Consider the following 23,636-nt stretch of genomic DNA (forward strand, 5'->3'; position numbering starts at 1 on the left):
ATGCCCTAGGCGCTGCCATAAGGGAGGTGAGCAACTGTCGTTACTCACAGCAAATCAAATCCAAGATGGCAGCCCCCAGGTCTTCAGTAAAACTAGAATTAAATAAAAACTAAATTAAACAGTGATTTTAATTTTGTATTAAAAATACTTGATTTCATAATCACTATTATTAATACAAAAATAAAAAAACGCGACACCTTCCCTCTAAGGCTATGTGCACACAGTGCGGTTTTTTTGATGTGTTTTTTGAGAAATCTGCAACAAAATCTGCACGCCTATCCAGTAAAGTCTATGAGGTTGTATGTTTGTTTTTTTACTTGCAGATTTTGGTGCAGAAATAATCTGCAGCATGTCAATTTTTGGGTCGTTTTTCCTGAGGTTTTTTTTTAGCCCTTCCAGCCATTGACTTCAGACAAAAAAGCATGGAAAAAAAAAAGTCACCAAAAACACATACATTTTCCTGAGTGTTTTTCTGCCAGAAGGGGCAGATTTCATGCAGAAAATTTCTGCACCAGATCTGCAGCTTGTGCACATAGCCGAACATAATTCAACAGAGCCCAAGCGGAGTGAGGGCCCTGCTCATAGGGTTACAGTCTGAGGAAAGAGGAGAGGCACAAAGCGTTAATGGTGTAAAGTGCTTGTATTGTCTGGTTCAGCCATTAAAATATAAAATTCATAACCTTGCATGAACCGGGCACCAGCCAGTGTGTATACAAGTACAGATACAGAGGGCTATTAAAGGGAACTGGTCAGGTCCCATATACTTTGTAACCTAGAAGCAGGGTGATGTGTGGCCTAGTAACCCCTTCTTATCCATCCCTATACTGTAATATTGTGCAATATGCATGTATAAAAATGTTTTATTACTTATGTGTTCAGTATGTAACAGACCAGGGTCTCTAGCCCCATGGGCGTCACATCGTACTGTGGGCGTTTGCATGTTTTCCATGGTATCACACCCCTGTGGGTGTAATACCATGGATTTACATGAGCGACGTCCCTGTTGCTCCTTGAGATGCCGCGCATGCGCACTTACCATTCCCGCAGCCTTCTTATCCGGGTGTTTGCTTCTCGGCTTCAGACGCACATTGCGCATGCTCAGAAGACTCCTGCGGTTCCAGTCATGTGCAGAGCGCATCTGAAGCCAGCAAGTAAACAGCCGAGACAGCGCATGACTGGAACCACAGGAGTCTTCTGAGCATGCGCAGTGTGCGTCTGAAGCCGAGAAGCAAGCACCCGGATAAGAAGCCCGCGGGAATGGTAAGTGTGCACGCGTGGGATCTCAAGGAACAATGGGGACGTTGCTCATGTAATCCATGGTATCACACCCACAGGGGCGTGATACCACAGAAAACATGCAAACGCCCATAGGGCGAAGTGACGCCCATGGGGCTAGAGCCCCTGCTCATTTAGATGCGGAACACATAAGTAATAAAACATATTTTTATACATTAATATTATACAATATTACAACACAGGGATGGGTAGGAAGGGGTTACTAGTCCACACATCACACTGCTGCTAGGTTAGAACACATATGGCATATAATAGAAATACATTTTTAGGGCACGCTTAAATTTGTGGGTATTGGGAATTAATTGAACTGTCCTGGGTAGTGCGTTCCAGAGAATTGTCGCATCTTGTCATATGTCGTGGAGACGGAAGTGGGATGTTCTGATTTATAGAGGATGTCATTCTAAGGTCATTAGCGGAACGGAGGGCTTGTGTAGAGTGATAAACAGAAATGAGGGAGAAGATGTAGGGCGTTGCGGAACTATGGAGAGCTTTGTGAATGGAAATGTTAAGTTTATATTGTACTCTGTAGTGGATGGGCAACCAGTGCAATGACTGGCACAAGGTGGAGGCATCGGTGTAATGGTTGGAGAGTAATATGATCCTTGCTGCATTCTGGATGGTGCGGAGAGGTTCTCTTTAGGATTTACATTTGGGGAGGATAAGTATTACAGGCTTGTGTATGTCTGTCTCATACCAAGCAGCCTGAAAATAGTTAGTCATCAGATAGAGACATCAGCAGAAGCTTTTTACAAGACACAGTTCAGTGAAGATGTGAAAGCTTTCTACCACGCAATCTGAATGCACTGGGGAGCGAATAATATCATCTCCATTCTGCTGAGCTAGCATTTCCTCATCTTACTGTGTGCATGCTAAATGAGGAATATTGCCTTTGCTCCACAACTCAAAGCTGGAGCATCCCCTTTGTTGGCCATATATTCAGCATGCTGTTTCAAAGAGGAATTCGAAGAGCCTAGATAATACAATTTTGGCCTGTTTCATACTTCCGTGTTTTTGGTACGTGTGACGTCCATTTTCACATGTACCTGAGATGCGGAAACAGGTAGACCTATTAAATTCAATGGGTTTGCACACATGTCCGTGTTTTAACATGGACTGTGTGTCCGTGTGCTCCACACGGCAGCATGTCCATTTTCTGCCGGCAGCACGGGTGTCACACGGACTGCACACTGATGTGATCTGTGTGACATCAGTGTAACACGTATCGGAGGAAACACAGATCACATTATTATTATTATTATTATTATTATTATTATTATTATTATTATTTATTATTATAGCACCATTTATTCCATGGCACGTTACAAGTGAAAGAGGGTATCCGTACAACAATCATTAACAGTACAAAACAGACTGGTATAGGAGGACAGAGGACACTGCCCGCGAGGGCTCACAGTCTACAGGGAATGGGTGATGGTACAATAGGTGGGGACACACAAAAATAAAGAAATTTTATACTTGCCTTCCTGTCTCCGGCGCTGCTTTCTCTGCCTCTGCTGTTACTTCCGGGCCCGCTCATTATGCCTCATGCATATTCACTGCACTCAGAGCGGACCCTGAAGTAACAGCAGCGTGGGAGATGGCAACGCCGGAGACAGGTAAGTATACCAGTTCATGCTGTCTGTGTGCTATCCGGATGTCACACGGACAGCACACCTCGAACACACATGGACACGCACACACATACGCACCTTCACCACGGACCATGTAACACATGTGGGAATGTATGGACTCTAGACCTCATGGCAAAGTGATCATTTTACCGGGGAAAGATGGGCCGTGCTTCTTATTAATAATGTATTACATTGTGGTCCGTCCATGTTATATATTGAAAGTCAGAGTATGCAAGAGTTTTGTACTGGCTCTCTGCTCTCAGGCGGTCTCAATAAGGTCAACCGTGATCATCTCTTAATAACATAAGCCATGCTAGGGAGACCCCCTGAACAAGAGTTGGTGGTAACCAAATCTCAGGACCCTGTCCATGGTCCGTTATTAGTTAGGCTAAGTTTACACTAGCGGCTAAGGTTAAAAAAATAATCTGATGTTCGTCCATAATGGACATAAGTAGCTATTAAATTTGTAACAGCATGTACGTTACCATTTTGAAGAATTGGATTTTATCCATAAAAATTGGATGCTGATCCATGTTTTTTATTTTTTTTTGCCAATAGACTTGAATAGATGAGTCTCAGACAATATATTAAAGAAACTAGTGTGTACTGCAATTTTTTTTTATATTTATTTTTTTTCCACATTTTCCAAAATGGACATCTGAATAACATTGGCCCGAGTGCTGTGAGTTTTTTCATTGACCGAAAATACAGTCAGGTAAGCTTTTGTCTTGGGACGAGCATGCATCTGCTTACAAAGAAAGGTGTGGAGTAACCTGCTCCCAGATGCCTCTGCCTTGAAAACAAAAGGTTTCAGCATTGGATTCCGTGCTTAAAGGGGACCTGCCAGCAGATTTTTGCTATGCAAGCTGAAGCCAGAATGCTGCAAGGGTTAACACAGAGAATTCAGGGATGCCTGTCTTTGCACAGTCTGATCTGGGACTTATTTGCCATGTTTGTTTAAGCAGCAGAACCTTTATCATTGCTGGATTACAATGTCACTGGCACAGCAGTCCGGCACGCCCCCTCCTCTGATTGGCACATCACTGTCAATGTATGATCTCTATAGAGATCCTGGTGTGGGCGGGTGCAGTGCTCTCGGCTCTGCTACATGGCTAAATCTAAAAATTCTGATTGTGTCAGAACGGCAGCAGCCAGTAATCTAAGTGCTACATCGCTGGATTCAGAGTCTCTCTACCTATATCATGCTGCTCTCAGATGATGTAGCAAAAACCTGGTGACAGATTCCATTTAATACTACCTTTGTAGATAATTTCAGAAGACTGGTTTATTTAGGCATTGGGGGAGGGTGCAGGGATGACGTGCACACAGACAACGGCCGTTTCGCACTGATTGCCGATGCTTCCATGGGTCCGGGACGGTGAACCTCTTCTTGTTACATTTCGGACTTTCATCGAATAGACAAGATGGAGAGCCCCCGTTGTGAATGGCTGCCATGTTTCTCTACATTTTCCCCCCATTATATGCCATGGTCTAAATATCTGACCAGGCAGCTTATCGTTTCCAGTTTAGGAGTTGACTTTGAAGCTCCGGATACCTACCACTTTTTTCTTAACATGTTTTTCCAACTTCAGTTTGCCCATATTGATGTTCTAAATTAATTACCAGAGTCAGAAACGCAAAACAGTTTATACCTAAGCATTCTTTTGGGGATGTCCATTCTCCACCCAACTTTATTATTTCCATGTGTGCTGTTCACTTATTGTACAGAAACAGGTAATAATCACTGGAGAAGAATATCATGGTCAAAAGAATAGAAGGAACAAGGTGAAGAGGAAGACCATCACCCCAATGGCTTGATGCAATTAAGAAAATGGTGGAGAAGTCCCTGGTGGACCGATCTAGGCGGAGAAGTCCCTGGTGGACCGATCTAGGCGGAGAAGTCCCTGGTGGACCGATCTAGGCGGAGAAGTCCCTGGTGGACCGATCTAGGCGGAGAAGTCCCTGGTGGACCGATCTAGGCGGAGAAGTCCCTGGTGGACCGATCTAGGCGGAGAAGTCCCTGGTGGACCGATCTAGGCGGAGAAGTCCCTGGTGGACCGATCTAGGCGGAGAAGTCCCTGGTGGACCGATCTAGGCTGCACAAGATCAATCTTCCTACAAAGCATTTATGCATCAAGTCGCCATGGCTTGAGGTCAAGCTGAAGGCCTTTAAAAAAAAACCCCACAAAAAAATCCCTGAAATCTAACGGGCTCAATAATGAATGGATGTTTCCATCCTACCTCCCTGCTTAGATAGTACATATAGAGTGACTCTGCTGGTGGTATATACCCAAATGTGTTTAGTTATCGAGGTCCTAGTCAACTAGAAAGTGCACCTTATAGAAGATATGCTCAGTATGGACAGTTATTGCCCTTTTTTCTTTTCGGCAGCATTGTACGTTTGTCCTGGATGTTTGTATTTCATTGTATATTTTTTCGTTGGTGAATTATTTTTGTTTTGGCTTTTTTACAAATATTCTTACCAATGTTAATGATGTATTGTAGCTCTGCATATTTATTGTCTGTAGCAAGAAGGCACAACCCTATGATATGTAGCTGCCCGAAGATATATCTGCTGCTTCCTCGGCAGTGCCATACTTTGTATTTATGACGGACCTTTCATAGCGGGCGGCATTGTCGTATGTTATCCAGTGGCGAGGTGAAATTTATTGGTGGAAGGAATGGCTTAAATCTATCTGACTGTACAGAATGGCACGTAGAATAATTCCAGGGCTGTTTTATTGCGGCCAAGGTACAGGAGACTTTTTTTCAATAGCAGAAAGACCTTCTACAAGTTTGTAGTGACAATCAATAATGGCCGATCCATTAGTAAAAGGGACAGAACATTGCATTAGTAAAAAGAATAATTTTGAACAGTGCCTTGTTAGATGTGGCTAGCTTCTGTAGAATGAATGGCCTTTTATTCTAAAATTTGTTTCAGCAGATATCTGTTGGGCAAAACTGAGAAACATGGCCAAACTTTCTCTACTTGCTGGTGGATCTTTGGGTGCGTCAATGATTAGGAGTGGGTAAATATAGTTTTTCTATGAACCTGGAAATTGGCATCAGCTGGCTTTTTTGAGGCACTGAAAGACGCTTTACGTTGATAGCCTATCCTTAGGATAGGTCATCAATGTCCGACACCCCACACCTCCATCGATCTAGCTGTTCTCAGTCGTGGCAGCAGACAGCCAGAAATGCTCAGTTCTGGAGCTGCTCCGTCTTCTGATAGCGGCCAAGGAGAGCATATCCGCCTCCTATTGATTAGAATGGGAGGTGGATGTGCAGAACTCGGACGGAGCCACAATCAGAAGACTGAGCATTTCTGGCTGTCTGCTGCCGTTGCTGGGACCGAGGACAGCTGATCAGCTGGGGAGCCAGGTGTTGGACCCCGGCCGATGAGACATTGATGACCTATGCTAAGGAAAGGCCATCAATGTAAAAGTAATGGTGAACCCCTTTAATTATAGAACTAAGGCCCAACTTTAGGCTACTTGATGGCTATAAAGGCCTCCACATACCCATTACATTTAAAATCATCTGGATCTGCTGATATTGGTGGAATATGACTATACTCTAATGTGTAGAAAGGTCTTACGACTCTCCCCAACAGATATCAGGTGTTGGAACGATACGGTGTGTCGGATGTCCAGCAGTTGATCCTTTTATTCTAGGGGTAAGCTGCTGCCAGAAGATCTGGTTAGCGGCTCTCATATTGAGAACACAGGAGCGCTAAGCTGTGGTATATGGGGGAGTCTGCAGAGATTGGCGTTGTCTGAATAAATAGGCCGACTTCTACCTGATGTGTATGGGGATGCTCAACAGTTTAGTGCGTTGGTTCAATGGCAAATTTAATTTTTGATAATAAATGTTTGGTATAGAAGATTCATTATCAAATTGAGAACCTTAGGATCTTCATCAATTATCTGAAGTGGTGATGCCTACAGAGCATGCCCATATCAATGGAAGACACAACTGGTTTACTTGGACAGCCTATTGGTTTTAATGGCCATCAGTTCCACTCTCAGATTATGTCTCATGGAGGGTCCAAGCACAAATGTTGATGTTCATTTAGATGGACATCCCCAGTAGGCCTGAATTTTTTATGGCCCTGCATGAAAACTTTAGACTACTTTGCTAGTAAATGGTATAACAGTAATGATATCCAACCAGCAAACAATATGTTTAATATCGTAGATGCAAAGGTTTATATTCCGGCAATGGAAATTCTGATAGTGATGTTGGTTCCTCATATCTCACTACTTTATCTCAGGCGTGAATTAATGTAGCTTGTGTTGACATAGCCATGTCCCTGCTGAATAGAACATTTGCCTATCAGATTGTTGAGTAACACACTGCGGTTGAGCCATCAGAAAAGTGGTTAAATAGCAAATAGAGATGTTTGAGGAGCTCTCATGAATTAATTTTTACAAGTATGTCAAAACAACAGATGACAAGTGGACTAAATCATAAAATCAGAGAATTTATGTAGATTACACTTCAACATAAAGAAGATTGATCGTCGTTCCGGCAAACTGGAGACTGATAAGACGTAGGAACAGATGGCTGCAAAACAAAGTGCGATTCCCAACAAAGTACTTCATAATGAATAAACACTGCTGGTAAATAAACCATTTGTCGAAAATAAGTGGAACTTGTCAGAATGGTGGTCGACTGTTTTTCAGGTGATATGAGATGACTCTACTTGCAGCTTTACCATCTGAAGTGATGTTGCCCCATATCATTGTCACATATGAACCTCGCAAAGACAGTGGACACTGTGAAGGAAATGTTTGGTCAGAATTCAGTCAATGGAGGCAGTGACAACACAATAAGACCCAGCAGTTACGTATTATGGAGTCCTAGACTCTACTTGTCACAAGCTTGGGCACCTTTGAGATGTGCTATCCCCCAATACATACCTGCTGAGAAAGACCTCCATAATATTGCATCTCCTAGAGCAGTGGTCCCCAACGTTTCTGACCTTGAGAGCCTCTTCCTGGTTTGAGAGGGGGTCACGAGCAACATTCAGCTCTGAGAGAGGGTTGCGAGCCACATTTAGCTCCCACCCCTCACAGTAGTGACACCCAAAGACCCCATTACCAGTATAATGACAGGCAAAGCTTTTCCATGAAATCACACCGAAGCAGAATACAAATACCCAGGGATTCCTACCTCCATTCAGATCTGCTCTTCTGTGTGGGCTACTCACAAAAGCCACCATCTGGAGACCTGCTGTTCATAGCTATTTGCAAGAGCTGGTGCAAATGCACCTAGCTGGCAAACAGCCAAGAGCCACACATCATGAGCCCGCGAGCCACATGTAGCTCCCAAGCCACAGGTTGGGGACCCCTGTCCTAGAGCATGCCACATTTTTTTTTTTATCATGACTACTAAATTAATCCATGAGGAAAAACCCCTCTGTGAGAATCCAGGATCCCCTAAAAGCCATTGATTTTCCCATTGTATGGTTGGCATTGGCTTCTCATCGTTAGAGTTGACCAATATTTTTCCAGACTTCTGCCCTTCGTTCCGGCAGCTGAATGTTGGCTTTATTATTTATTTTTAGAGCACCATTGATTCCATGCTGCCATATATGTGAAAGGATTACATACAAAATACAAATATAAATTACAATAGACGGACTGGTGTAGAGTGAAAAGAGCCCTACCCTCGCACAGAATAACGGGGAAGGAGACGGCAGATTGGGAGTTGCGGCAGCTCCGGAGGCGATAGCAGACTGAAACCTTTCTTGAAGAGATGAGTTTTCTAGTGCCATCTGAAACTACCGAGTGTGGTAGATAATTGGACGTGTTGGGGCACTGAATTACCGTGGATGGGAAATACTTCGGAGATGTCTTTGGAGGTGATTCAGTGAGGAGCATAAGATTGTGGAGGAGAGAAGAAGGTCAAAAGCACCGGAGCTTTTGGGTCAAATCTTGACTAATGAGATCTCATTTTTGTCTATCTGGGGCTTGAAGTTTTTCCACAATTTGTTTTTGTTTTTCCACTCGCTTTTTGATCATTGGTTACAACTCCTCAGTGGGTTTGAGATCTGGCGTGTTTCCTGGTCATTGAACCAAAAATGTCAATGTTTTGTTCACCAAGACATTTATAGTTATCACCTTGTCACACGGGGCTACATCATACAGGAAAAAGCATTTTAATTACTAAATTGCTCCTGGATCACTTGACGTTGTTGTTCTTTATATCATTCTTTATTCATGGCCCAATCATGCGTGAGCCCCCTCCATGGATGAGAAGCAACCCTACACATGAATAGTCTCAGGATACTTTACTGCTGGCAAACACAGGACTCCTGGTAGCGACCATCTTTTCTTCTCTGGGCAATAATTCTTCCAGATGTCCAAAACAGCCTGAAGTGGGTTTCATCAGAGAGAGTAACTTTTACCCCAGTCTTCTGCAATCAAACTTCTGTACTTCCCTCAGAATGTCAGTCTGCCCTAGTATTCTCGAAAATTACTGACTTCTTTGCTGCCCTTCTTGACACCAGATCCGCCTCCAAAAACCTTTCTCACTTTCCGTATTTATACACTGACACTTGCCTGCTGCCATTCCTGAGCAAGCTCTGCAATGGTGTTGAACTGATCTTGTAGCTGAATGTTCTTTAGTAGACGGTATTGGCACTTACTGGACTTTTTTTGGGTGCCCTGAAACCTTCTTCACAAAAATTGAACCTCTTTCTTTGAAGCTCTTGATGATACATTATATAATTGATATACATTTTGATTACCATTTTGCCAATTGCCACTATAAAAAATGAAGCCGCCAACTTTTGTGAAAATCAAAATTTGTGCCAGACTCAAAACTTTTGGCCGCGCCTGTAGTATTATTATGAGTTCAAAAGAAAAAAAGTAGGATGGTCAATACCCGAGCGACTGTTGAGTACAGGCTTATTCCCGGATAATCAGTGTGGTAGGGGAAGGCTCCTTTGGTAGGCAGTTGACTTGCAACCGGAAAGCGGCAAAAATTGGAGGATAAAAAGCTGATGATCTAGTCTAGGATATAAAATTCTTTAGACCTTTTTCTCGTCATTTTAATTACAGTTTTGATTTTGTTAGGGTAGGAAATTGGCATTTTATTTTTAATTTTTTTATTTTATTTTTTTTTTTAAACACATTTTATGTATTTTATAAATTTGGGATTCCTTTAATTTATTTTTCAAAGTCCATTCAGACATCCGAGGGAAAAAAAAAGGACAGTCTTTTTCGTCAGTGTGATAGATCAGATTTTTGTCCATATCTGGTCAGTGTGGCATCCGTTTTTCTTAAAAAAAAAAAAATAAAAAAAAAATTAAATTAAAAAAAATTCTAATCTTCCCATAAACCTAACCGATCCGTTGCCTCAAATGGGTGATTCGAATAAAAAACAGGCACTTGTATTTTTGTGTTTTTGTTTTTTTTGCATTTGATAACAATTGATTCTCAAAAGTAAGTGTATACATTTTAATATGCCCATAGACTATACAGTGAAGGAAATAAGTATTTGGTCCCTTGCTTATTTTGTAAGTTTGCCACTGACTGACATGAACGGTCTATAATTTTAAGTGTAGGTTAATTTTAGCAGTGAGAGAATATCCAAAATATAATCCAGAAAATCACTTTGCATAAATTATAAAAAAAATTGCATTTTGCAGAGAGAAATAAGTGTTTGATCCCTCTGGCAAAGAAGACAATACTTGGTGGCAAAACCCCTGTTGGCAGCACAGCAGTCAGACGATTTTTGTAGTTGATGATGAGGTTTGCACACATGTCAGGAGGAATTTTGCTCCACTCCTCTTTGTAGATCATCTCTAAATCATTAAGAGTTTGAGGCTGTCGCTTGGTCATTAGGAGCTTCAGCTCCTCCATAGGTTTTCTATGGGATTAAGGTCTGGAGACTGGCCAGGCCACTCCCTGACCTTAATGTGCTTCTTTTTGAGCCACTCCTTTGTTGCCTTGACTGTATGTTTTGGGTCATTGTCGTGCTGGAAGACCCAGCCACGACCCATTTTTAATGTCCTGGCAGAGGAAAGGAGGTTGTCACTCAGGATTTTACAGTACATGGCTCCTTCCATTGTCCCATTGATTCAGTGAAGTAGTCCTGTGCCCTTAGCAGACAAACTCCCCCAAAACATAATGTTTCCACCGACATGCTTGACAGTGGGGATGGTGTTCTTTGGGTTATAGGCAGCATTTCTCTTCCTCCAAACACAGTGAGTTGAGTTAATGCCAAAGAGGTAAATTTTTGTCGTCTCTGACCACAGCACCTTCTCCCAATCACTTTCAGAATGATCCAGGTGTTCATTGGCAAACTTCAGACAGGCCTTCTTGAGCAGTGGGACTTTGTGGGCACTGCAGGATTTTAAGCCATTACGGTGTAATGTGTTACCAATGGTTTTCTTGGTGACAGTGGCCCCAGCTGCCTTGAGATCATTAATAAGTTCCCCCCCGTGTAGTTTTAGGCTGTTCTCTCACCTTCCTCATGATCCTGGATACCCCACGAGGTGAGATTTTGCATGGAGCCCCAGATTGATGTCAATTGACACTCATTTTGTATTTCTTCCATTTTCTCACTATTGCACCAACAGTTGTCTCCTTCTCACCCAGCGTCTTACTCGTGGTTTTGTAGCCCATTCCAGCCTTGTGCAGGTCTATGCTCTTGTCCCTGACATCCTTACAAAGCTCCTTGGTCTTGCCCATGTTGTAGAGGTTAGCGTCTGACTGATTAATGGAGTCTGTGGACAGGAGTCTGTTATACCGGTGACAATGTAAGAGCTGTCTGTAATGCAGGTAACGAGTTGATTAGGAGCATGTAAGTGTCTGAAGGAGTCAGAACTCTGAATGGTTGGGAGGGGATCAAATACTTATTTCTCTCTGCAAAATTCAAAGAAATTAATATTTATACAATGTGATTTTCTGGATATTATTTTGGATATTCTATCGCTCACTGTTAAAATTAATCTACCCTTAATATTATAGACTATTCATGTCTTTGTCAGTGGGCAAACTTACAAAATCAGCAAGGGATCAAATAATTATTTCCTTCACTGTAATGGCACATGTAAAAAGTGAAAAACAGAGACGGATCATATACATGAAAACCGGATGAGGCCCAACTCCACAGGTGTTTTATCATCGTGAGAATTCTGACCATACTGGACTTTTTTCATTTTAGTCCAGTGCTGTCAGAATCCACACAGAAAAGTCTTTTGAGAATATTTCAGGAAGGGTAAAAAGATGAGTGAATAGCAAGTTGTCCCCTGGGCCGTCTTGTTATTATAATGTATGTTCACTGAGCAATATTTTTAATCTGGTTTTCTAATACCCTTATGCCGGATTACATGCCGTGCTCGCCGTATATTACGCTCTTTGAATCGTCCCAGTGGGATATCCATAGAAAACGGAATATCTCATACATTGGGAAGTCAGCATTACCATAATATGGGGACTTTATAGAAGGGTGAATTTATAATTTGTAAAAAATGTCACTTACATTTTTCATTCCTTCCACATTATGACATTTTTACCATTTTTATGTGTGAAATTTAGGTTGAAAGTCTATGACCGGTTCATACTTTGTCCTGCGCAGTGCCTGAGACTTTTTGTGTGTATATTGGTGATCTAGAAATTGTTGAACCTCATAATGAAATCGTTAATATGTAGTGTTGAAATATGTCTACCGTTTGAGTTGTTTCGGTTGTCATCCAACTCCTAAGGCCGGTTTCACACATCCGGCTTTTCGCCGGTTTGCCGGATCCGGCGCTCTCCCGTACAGACAATACAGTACAGTGACAGCGCTGTAACTTCCGGGTCACATGCGCCGGTCACATGACAGCACGTGACCGGCGCTTATTGCGCTGTCACTGTAGTCACTGTATGGGAGAGCGCCGGATCCGGCAAACCGGCAAAAAGCCGGATGTGTGAAACCGGCCTATGCCGCTTTCACACTGTGTTCCTCTACCCGTTCAGTGGTCCTGTCGGGGTTGCCGTCCGAAGCACCTACTCAACAGGTTTCGGATGTATGCGCCAACAGGGCCTTTGACTATCATGGTGTGGACGGAGTCACCATTTGCTCGGTCATGCATCATTTTCTGGAGTATTCGGTTACTGGAGGCAGAGACCCAGATATAGTATACTACATCTGGGTGTCCACCTCCAATAGGCATATACTCCCGAAAATGGTGCACGACCGAGCACACGGTGACTCCGTCCACACCATGATAGTTGGTGGCCCCATCGACGCATACGTCCAAAACCTGTTTTGCGGGTGGTTCGGACGGCAGCCCCGACGGGACCACTGAACAGGGAGAGGAACACAGTGTGAAAGCGGCCTTAAACAGGGAATCTTGTGGTGGTGTCTGAAATACAAAATTCGTTGTAAAGCTCTAACGTTGCAAAGTTTCACAAATTGTAAGGTGTCAGTCTACTACATATTGAGTGGCTGTCGGCCGAACAACCTCATTCAAGTCCTCCCGACATACATGCACACTTGGTTCATCTGAGTGTGCTTGCATTTTGAATGGGAAGAAAGACTTAAGCCACCGATCGACTACTTTAGAGGATGCTTACTGTACTTTAGAGCAAAGGATCAGACATGTTAAAATTCAATATGCCTAATCCTTTCTTTCCACCTGATGTGAGCCAAATGAGTATTGACCAAACATCCCATATGCATGGCTCCTGGTTCCATTGTCCTTTGTCTAATATGTATGGCCATTTTTACGGTCTAGTTGCTTCTATGACATTTCAATTGCTATAGTGCATCTTTACCTTTTGTTCCCACACATTCCTCATGTGATGTATGAGCCTTTGACCCCGGCTGACGAGAACTTGTCATCAGGATCATGCATGGTAAAGTACAAGTATGTCCATAACGGTGCTGTCATACTGATTTAATAGATTATTTTGGTGAAAAAAATCTGTAGCCTGGTTTTTGTTAAATCATCATTCGAAGTTTGGAGTTTCTGTTCAGATTGATTTTTTTTTTGGCAGTTTTCAGGAAAATCTTGTCTGTACCGGCTCATGCACAGATTTGGATCTAGGCTCAATGACGAGCCGAAATCTTACTCTGCGCATGCGCCGCGACTGTTGCATTTACTAAAGACCCTGGAGGTTAATCTGTACAAGTGCCATTGGCAGCACTTTACTGAAGACACCCGGGGTTAAGCTGTGCATGCACAATCGGCGCCATTTTACCAAAGACCTTGGAGGTGCATGCGCCATTTTACTGAATATCTCGAAGGGTTAAACTGTGCATGCGCTATTTTACTGAAGACCCCAAAGATTGATCTGTACATGTGCTACAGGTGCCATTGTACTGAAGACCCCGGTATCTGTACTTGTGCCATTTTGCTGAAGACCCCGGAGGTTAATCTGTACATGCACCACCGGCGCCATTGTACTGAAGACCCCGGTGTCTGTACATGTGCCATTTTGCTGAAGGCCCCGGTGGTTAATCTGTACATGCACCATCGACGCCATATTACTGAGGCCTGCCGCTAACTAAATTTGCGCAAGTGACATCTGCCACTTGAACGGCATCGGCAAAATCTAAAATAGGAAGATGATAAAGACACCAAAGGTAGTGAAGGGGCCAGAGCTGAGGCTAAGACCCCACACACACACCAGCCCCAATGCACGGAAACCCAAAACTTCTAATGATGAGTTAACAAAAACCAGGTTACAGATTTTTTTTCACCAAAGGTATTTATTAAATCAGTATACCAGCGCCATTATGGCCATACCTGTACTTCACCATGCTTGGTCCTGATGACCGGTTCTCTGTAAGTTGAAGTACATTTCTCAGGAGAGGTGCCTACTTGATGATGATCTGGAAGAGCGTTTGTGGGTAGAGTGTTCCAATCTTACAAACTTGATATTACAAAGCCCTACGACTACTGAGGTGACACCGACATGACTGGCAGCCAACCAAACCCTCGTTCCCTCGTGCCGCCCTCCAGCTTCTGTATTCCGATGCGTGCGACTTATTCTATAAAATCATGTAACCACAAAGTCTATAAATATTGCAGCCGCTCTAGTATTTTCCATGTGGTAATTGCTTGGTTTCCTTTCCTTAGGTCCCTGCAGATGGGAACGCTGGACTCTTGGCCGAGCCACAGATTGCCATGTTCTGCGGAAAACTCAACATGCACATGAATGTCCAGAACGGGAAGTGGGAGACGGATGCTTCTGGAAAGAACTGCATTGGGACCAAGGAGGGCATCCTGCAGTATTGTCAGGAGGTAGGTGCCTGCTTTTAGTAGGAAAATAGTAGATTTTTCCAATTATGTGATTTTAGCATCATCACCTTAGAAGTGAAGTTCTACCATAGCAGCAGGATGCAGGAATGGAGTTTTGGGAAAAGGTTGCAAACTTCCGCAAATATTTTAAGAAGACAAAAATTAATTTTGTGAATATTCTGAACTACCTATATTGAACTTGTGTAGAATTACAACATGTATTTTACTCCAGAGCTGCATTCACAATTCTGCAGGATGATGGAAACGAGCCCTAATGGCTAAGTTGACCTACATGCAAGGTCATGCATACCCTTTGGCACAGGAGTAAAAGCACATGTAGAAACACGTGTTAATGTAACCCATTTCCAGAAAAAATATGGCAGTGTATAAAGTGGAGGACCACCGGCGAGAAAGACTATGGTAGGCCAGATGAAATGGTACGGTAGGCCAGATGAAATGGTACGGTAGGCCAGATGAAATGGTATGGTAAGCCAGATGAAATGGTACGGTAGGCTAGATGAAATGGTACGGTAGGCTAGATGAAATGGTACGGTAGGCTAGATGAAATGGTACGGTAGGCTAGATGAAATGGTATGGTAGGCCAGATGAAATGGTACGGTAGGGTAGATGAAATGGTACCCTAGGGTAGATGAAATGGTACGGTAGGCTAGATGAAATGGTATCCTAGGGTAGATGAAATGGTACGGTAGGCTAGATGAAATGGTACGGTAGGCTAGATGAAATGGTACGGTAGGCTAGATGAAATGGTACGGTAGGCTAGATGAAATGGTACGGTAGGCTAGATGAAATAGTACGGTAGGCTAGATGAAATGGTACGGTAGGCTAGATGAAATAGTACGGTAGGCTAGATGAAATGGTACGGTAGGCTAGATGAAATGGTAAGGTAGGCTAGATGAAATGGTACGGTAGGCTAGATGAAATAGTACGGTAGGCTAGATGAAATGGTACGGTAGGCCAGATGAAATGGTACGGTAGGCTAGATGAAATCGTACGGTAGGCCAGATGAAATGGTACGGTAGGCCAGATGAAATGGTACGGTAGGCTAGATGAAATCGTACGGTAGGCAAGATGAAATGGTACGGTAGGCCAGATGAAATGGTACGGTAGGTTAGATGAAATGGTACGGTAGGTTAGATGAAATGGTACGGTAGGCTAGATGAAATGGTACGGTGGGCTAGATGAAATGGTACGGTAGACGAGATGAAATGGTATGGTAGGCTAGATGAAATGGTATGGTAGACGAGATGAAATGGTACGGTAGGCTAGATGAAATGGTATGGTAGACGAGATGAAATGGTACGGTAGGCTAGATGAAATGGTACGGTAGACGAGATGAAATGGTATGGTAGGCTAGATGAAATGATACGGTGGGCTAGATGAAATGGTCCGGTGGGCTAGATGAAATGGTACGGTGGGCTAGATGAAATGGTACGGTGGGCTAGATGAAATGGTACGGTGGGCTAGATGAAATGGTACGGTGGGCTAGATGAAATGGTACGGTGGGCTAGATGAAATGGTACGGTGGGCTAGATGAAATGGTACGGTGGGCTAGATGAAATGGTACGGTGGGCTAGATGAAATGGTACGGTGGGCTAGATGTTCTGAGAAGCTCCATGCAATGCACAAAATGTCAGGAGGCTTCATCTCTGAAGGCTGCAGAATTTGTAAAGCAGTACAGGGTTATATTGCTGGCTGTAACTCAGGGTCTGTAGAAAAATAATTTATTTATAGAAGTAGTCACTTCACAGGCTTATTCTGTATACTGAAAAGTGATGCTGTATACAGTGCCTACAAGTAGTATTCAACCCCCTGCAGATTTAGACATTCGGAATTAACTTGGCATTGTGACATTTGGACTGTAGATCAGCCTGGAAGTGTGAAATGCACTGCAGCAAAAAAGAATGTTATTTCTTTTTTTTTTTTTTTTAAATTGTGAAAAGTTTATTCAGAGGGTCATTTATTATTCAACCCCTCAAACCACAAGAATTCTGTTTGGTTCCCCTAAAGTATTAAGAAGTATTTCAGGCACAAAGAACAATGAGCTTCACATGTTTGGATTAATTATCTCTTTTTCCAGCCTTTTCTGACTAATTAAGACCCTCCCCAAACTTGTGAACAGCACTCATACTTGGTCAACATGGGAAAGACAAAGGAGCATTCCAAGGCCATCAGAGACAAGATCGTGGAGGGTCACAAGGCTGGCAAGGGGTACAAAACCCTTTCCAAGGAGTTGGGCCTACCTATCTCCACTGTTGGGAGCATCATCCGGAAGTGGAAGGCTTATGGAACTACTGTTAGCCTTCCACGGCCTGGACAGCCTTTGAAAGTTTCCACCCGTGCCGAGGCCATGCTTGTCCGAAGAGTCAAGGCTAACCCAAGGACAGCAAGGAAGGAGCTCCGGAAAGATCTCATGGCAGTGGGGACATTGGTTTCAGTCAATACCATAAGTAACGTACTCCACCGCAATGGTCTCCGTTCCAGACGAGCCCGTAAGGTACCTTTTACTTTCAAAGCGTCATGTCAAGGCTCGTCTACAGTTTGCTCATGATCACTTGGAGGACTCTGAGACAGACTGATTCAAGGTTCTCTGGTCTGATGAGACCAAGATCGAGATCTTTGGTGCCAACCACACACGTGACGTTTGGAGACTGGATGGCACTGCATTCGACCCCAAGAATACCATCCCTACAGTCAAGCATGGTGGTGGCAGCATCATGCTGTGGGGCTGTTTCTCAGCCAAGGGGCCTGGCCATCTGGTCCGCATCCATGGGAAGATGGATAGCACGGCCTACCTGGAGATTTTGGCTAAGAACCTCCGCTCCTCCATCAAGGATCTTTAGATGGGTCGACATTTCATCTTCCAACAAGACAACGACCCAAAGCACACAGCCAAGAAAACCAAGGCCTGGTTCAAGAGGGAAAAAATCAAGGTGTTGCAGTGGCCTAGTCAGTCTCCTGACCTTAACCCAATTGAATTGTGGAAGGAGCTCAAGATTAAAGTCCACATGAGACACCCAAAGAACCTAGATAACTTGGAGAAGATCTGCATGGAGGAGTGGGCCAAGATAACTCCAGAGACCTGTGCCGGCCTGATCAGGTCTTATAAAAGACGATTATTAGCTATAATTGCAAACAAGGGTTATTTCACAAAATATTAAACCTAGGGGTTGAATAATAATTGACCCACACTTTTATGTTGAAAATTTATTAAAATTTAACTGAGCAACATAACTTGTTGGTTTGTAAGATTTATGCATCGGTTAATAAATCCTGCTTTTGTTTGAAGTTTGCAGACTCTAACTTATTTGCATCTTATCAAACCTGCTAAATCTTCAGGGGGTTGAATACTACTTGTAGGCACTGTATTTAAGGTCCCTGTCTCTAGTCTTATACTCCCCTTCCAGTGTCTTCACCTTTTACCGATGCCGCTCTGGTCCAGTGGCACAATCTTGTGACCTCGACTTTTGACTTGTCAGAAGTTACATCACAAATCTCTCAGTGAAAGTCTATGAAAACCAGAACAAGGCTCTCATAGACTGTTATTGAAGAGTGATCTCTGGCGTGCTACATGAAACACTGGAGCAGCCCGCAGGTCAGAGTGCTGAAAACTGACCAGAGCAATGCTGATAAAAGGGGGAGATGGCAGGTGAGTATGAGAGTAGAATCGGGTAACTTAGATTTAGAGGGAACTTATCTTGTCCCCCATGCCCTCCAACCCAGCAGCATTTCTATATGTATTGCTACATTCCCTGCCTAACCAGCCCTGTATAGTGTTAATCACTTAAACTATTTTTTTAAAAAGAAGTATTTATAAGCTCAGTTTTTCTTATGCTAATTAGGCCTTTGACTAATCGATGGGGCGTTAGCTTCCCCAGACTAGTCGGCCCTCTTCACATGTTACTACGCCCCTGTGGGCATGATAGCATGATTTGCAATAGCGGGTGTCATTGACCGCTCCCTGCAAATATCTCGCACATGCTCTATTTGCACCTTTTGAAGCCGGATGCTTCCCGGCATCAGATGAAAAAAATATATGCACCTTTATCCATGTGGCAGCGCCTGGAGAATCACTGGTTTGGGTTTTTTTTACCTGTGATTCATCCCAGCATCAGAGGCGAACTGCACATGACCGGAGGTGCAGAATACGGCTCCTGTTCAACTCCTTTGTGTATGTGAGCCGTCTTCTGCACCTCCGGTCAGGTGCAATGCGCCTCTGATCCCAGCTTCACAGTCACAATTATGCTGTCGAGTAGAGCCATGCGCATGCGCAAGATTTGCATGGATCTGGTAATGACGCTGGCTCTTGCAAATCATGTTACACTCAAAGGGGCATGAGAACATTCGGAGGGGGCCGACTGATCTGGGGAAACGATCTCCCCATAAGCCTAATTAGCATAAGAAAAACAGCTGATAAATACTTCTTTTTACACCTAACATTAAGGGCTGGTTAGGGAGGGAATTTAGGAGTACACATATGAATACTGCTGGGTTGGAGGGCATGTGGGACATTACAGATTGCTTTTAAAGCACCTCTCCAGTAGTAAAATTAACGCTGGAGTGGTGCTTTAAAGGTGAACCTAATGCTTGAAGGCGTAAATACCCCCGTAGTCATTAAAATAGTCTGTCAAACCCGCCAATTTCAGTCGAGTCGACCGATAGTCTAATGTATAAAGGGCCTCCTGACTTCTCCCTGACATATCAGAGGATAGAAGTATCGGCGCATTGGGATTTCACCAGTTGATCCAGTCGTTCTGCCCAGAGATGAGCTGCTGCCAGAAGAGTCCTTTATGTAGGGAGGTTGTGTGCTCCTGTGCTTAGGAGGCTGGGGTTGGAAAGGATAGCGGACAGCCAAAAGATGCTTTGGTCAACAGCTATCTGATATGTATAGTGGACCTAATTCCTGTCAACGAGAAGGTCTGAAACTAGGGCAACCAGAGATGAAGGAATCGGTTTGGAGCCAGGTCCAGTGGCCAAGTTTATATATCGTGGGAGCCTTGTGAATCCCCTCTTGCGATTAGTTGGCCTGGCGTGACGCGCACACGATGCTAAGTGACTAATCAAAAGAAGATCTGCGGATGTCTGCAGATTAGAGATGGCTCTTATGGCTTCCGTCCAACAGCAATATAATAGTGATTTGGCCAATGGATCCGAGTCCTGTGAGTTTATTCACTCCAACTTTTATGGGACTCCCGAACTGGGGGACCCAGAACCCAATGTCTTCACCTGCTTTGTCTTACATCCCCCTACTTCTCTCCATGCCTTCCATATGTGTAAGGCTGACATTGGGAGTATTTTTGTATGGAGCAGGCTCACACCATGACCCTACTGTATATAAGGTGGGTGCTGCTGTTTTAATAGAGAAGACCCCCACCAGTAACTGTTTTAATTGAAGCTCTATTTTGATAGGGACTAGCTTAACCACGTAGATACTGTGGTGAACAGCAACCATTGCATGTAAGGCTCACCTCACATCAGCGGTATTTTGCCGCAAAACCGGATCTGTCACAAATGGGTTTCAGTTCCATTTGTTTCCAATGGAATTGCGGCAAGATGCGGCCACATGCGGTTGCATGTGTCATACACAACCACGTGTCCACATCTTGCCGCGATTCCATTGAAAATGAATGGAACTGAAACGCATTTGTGATGGATCCGGTACTGCTGATGTGAGGTGAGCCTTAAGGCCGCTTTACACACAACGACATCGCTACCGAGATGTCGTTGACGTCACAAAATTCGTGACGCACATCCGTCCTCGTTAGCGACGTCGTTGCGTGTGAAACGCACGAACGACCGTTAACTATCAAAAATACTCACCTTATCATTGATCATTCTCGCGTCATTCTAACCCCGATTATCGTTGCTGTTACAGGACGCAGGTTGTTCGTCGTTCCTGCGGCAGCACACATCGCTATGTGTGACACCGCAGGAACGAGGAACTAAATCGTACCTGCGGCCGCCGGCAATGAGGAAGGAAGGAGGCGGGCGGGATGTTCCACCCGCTCATCTTTGCCCCTCTGCTTCTATTGGACGGCTGCCGTGTGACGTCGCTGTGACGCCGCACGAACCGCCCCCTTAGAAAGGCGGTTCGCCGGCCACAGCGACGTCGCAGAGAAGGTAAGTCCATGTGACGGGTGTAAGCGATGTTGTCCGCCACGGGCAGCGATTTGCCCGTGACGCACAACCGACGTGGCGGGTACGCTCGCTAGCGATATCGATACCGATATTGCAGCGTGTAAAGCGGGCTTTAGTGGTCAGAATGAGGATTGCAGGATCCAGTTGGTTTTTTTTGTTTTTTTTTAATGGCAGCCAACAAGGATCAATTTGGACCTTTACTATGAGACCCTTTCAGTTTTCTATTTGTGCCCCGAGTCTGAAATGTCACAGAAACATTTCAGATCTTCAAGAATCACTATCTCAGGCGCAATATTGGATATCCAGAACCTCCATGTTTTTGGAGCTTGTAATAGCTGAATATTTTATATATATATATTTGACTTGCAGGTCTCTCCAGACTTTGAGCCAGTAGGGAGTGTCGGGAGATAGGAGGTCAGATCACTGGATACGTCTCGTGGTAGTGAGGGTGATGGTCGTGTGCCCGTATCTCGGCACTGGATAGCGCAGTATGGCTACAATGGGATATTGACCCTAATAACGCCCTGCCCTCTTTTACCGGACAAAACCTCCTGAAGGGCCATTGTTAGTCTTCTCCATTATGAACCTGGTTCTTCTGGAGTGCTCAACATTTTACACGCAGATTAACTCTTCTGTCACGGTGAAAGCCGATTTCCCGCACATTTAATAAGTTATATCCACTAATATAATTATTATTCCTTCTCTGCTCCCCGCTCTTGGTGAGTGGCACTGAGCCATGACAGCCTGTTCCACCTTTTTAATCTGTGAGAGCAACCAGTCATGAAAATTAGCTCTCGTAGAAATTCTAATAATAAACCTGACATTGTGAAGAACTGCCAGGGAATGATGGGTTTTCAGTCTGCGGCTGCACCACGTTTCATCTGTGTGTGTGTGTACTGTGACGTACGAGGTAGGCTTCGTGTGTGGGTGCATAGCCAAAGCGTACCTATCCTTTCAGGTGACAGTCATGTTTGTACATCAGGAATAAAACCATTTCTGGCCATTATATGACCATATATTATGTGTCTCCAGTTTTCCCCTCTGCAGGATCTTTCTCTAATGTACAGTTATCTGCGAGCTAGTGGGTGGAGACGAGCTGCTATGATGTCTCCCATGCACTGCACACACAGACATGAAGTATACCCGCTCTCCTGGGTCTATGTAGCACATGTACAGACACAATGGCAGCATAGTTGACAGCTATTCAGCTATGGGGTGATATAAAACACTTACTAGAAAGCAGCCATACCATCTTTCTTCTTCTATTTTTTTTGTCTCTACCCCCTCCCTTTCCATTGACTACAAAAGACAGCTGAAGTCTGAGGATTCATCTTCTAACCTAGACTGATTTTATCAGTTTTTCAGATTGACAGATGAGCTCAGGAGCTATGGGGTGTAGGATATTGGGGTTCAGACCCTTTTGATGCACATTGTGCTTCAAAACCACAAAATAAGTAATTGGAAAGAGTAGATTATCCAGCCAGTGAATCTACCAGTGCCATCAATCAATCCATAGAACACAGCAGGTAAAAGCAATAGGATTGTCACTACTGATGTTTTTCATTGAGAGTTGTTATGAGAAATGAATCTTCGGCTTCTGAAAGAGAATTTGCATCGCGTGTATATTATGGATTTATTAAAACTCTTTAATAGTTGGAAATTATGTTTGCAAGTAGGCAACTAAATGTGTAATGGTGTGCCGTCATTATTCCATGTAGAGTTACTAGAGTTGAGCGAGTACCTAAGTATTCGTACTCGCTATACTCATAACGAGTACTGTCTAATACTCGCGATGTAACAAGTAACCAGAATTCCGCACTATTCGCACCAATAGTACGGCATTGAGGTTACTCGTTAATTTGCGAGTTTTTCCCATTGACTTGCATTGCACACACTATTGGGAATGAATACGCGAGTATCAGACAGTACTCGTTATGAGTATAGTGAGTACGAATAGTTAGGTACTCACTCACCTCGTACTTTGCACGCTGCGACATCGCTACTACGAAAGTGACGCACATCCAGCGCTGATAACGATGTCGCAACGTGTAAAGCCTAGATGCGCCGATAAACGATCGCAAAAGCGTCGGAAATCGGTGATCTGTGTAGTGTCGGACATTTTCATAATGTCGCACCAATAGGAGATACGATGTTGTTCCTTGTTCCTGTGGCAGCACACATCGCTGTGTGTGAAGCCGCAAGAGCAAGGAACATCTCCTTACCTGCCTCCACCGGCTATGCGGAAGGAAGGAGGTGGGCGAGATGTTTACGTCCCGCTAATCTCCGCCCCTCCGCTTCTATTGGCTGCCTGC

General features: G+C 43.9%; 1 protein-coding gene across 3 annotated transcripts in view; it reads left to right on the plus strand.

Annotated features, from left to right (window-relative positions):
* APP (amyloid beta precursor protein) overlaps window positions 1-23,636 on the plus strand; it is a 365,769-nt gene that overhangs the window by 101,863 nt on the left and 240,270 nt on the right. For all 3 annotated transcript variants that reach the window (XM_075335061.1, XM_075335059.1, XM_075335060.1), the window contains exon 2: window positions 15,007-15,171. In XM_075335061.1, coding sequence (XP_075191176.1) covers window positions 15,007-15,171 — 165 coding nt within the window. The remainder of the gene's footprint in view (window positions 1-15,006; window positions 15,172-23,636) is intronic.

The sequence above is a fragment of the Anomaloglossus baeobatrachus genome, chromosome 2, assembly GCF_048569485.1.
Source record: "Anomaloglossus baeobatrachus isolate aAnoBae1 chromosome 2, aAnoBae1.hap1, whole genome shotgun sequence".
In the NCBI taxonomy this organism is placed as follows: Eukaryota; Metazoa; Chordata; class Amphibia; order Anura; family Aromobatidae; genus Anomaloglossus; species Anomaloglossus baeobatrachus.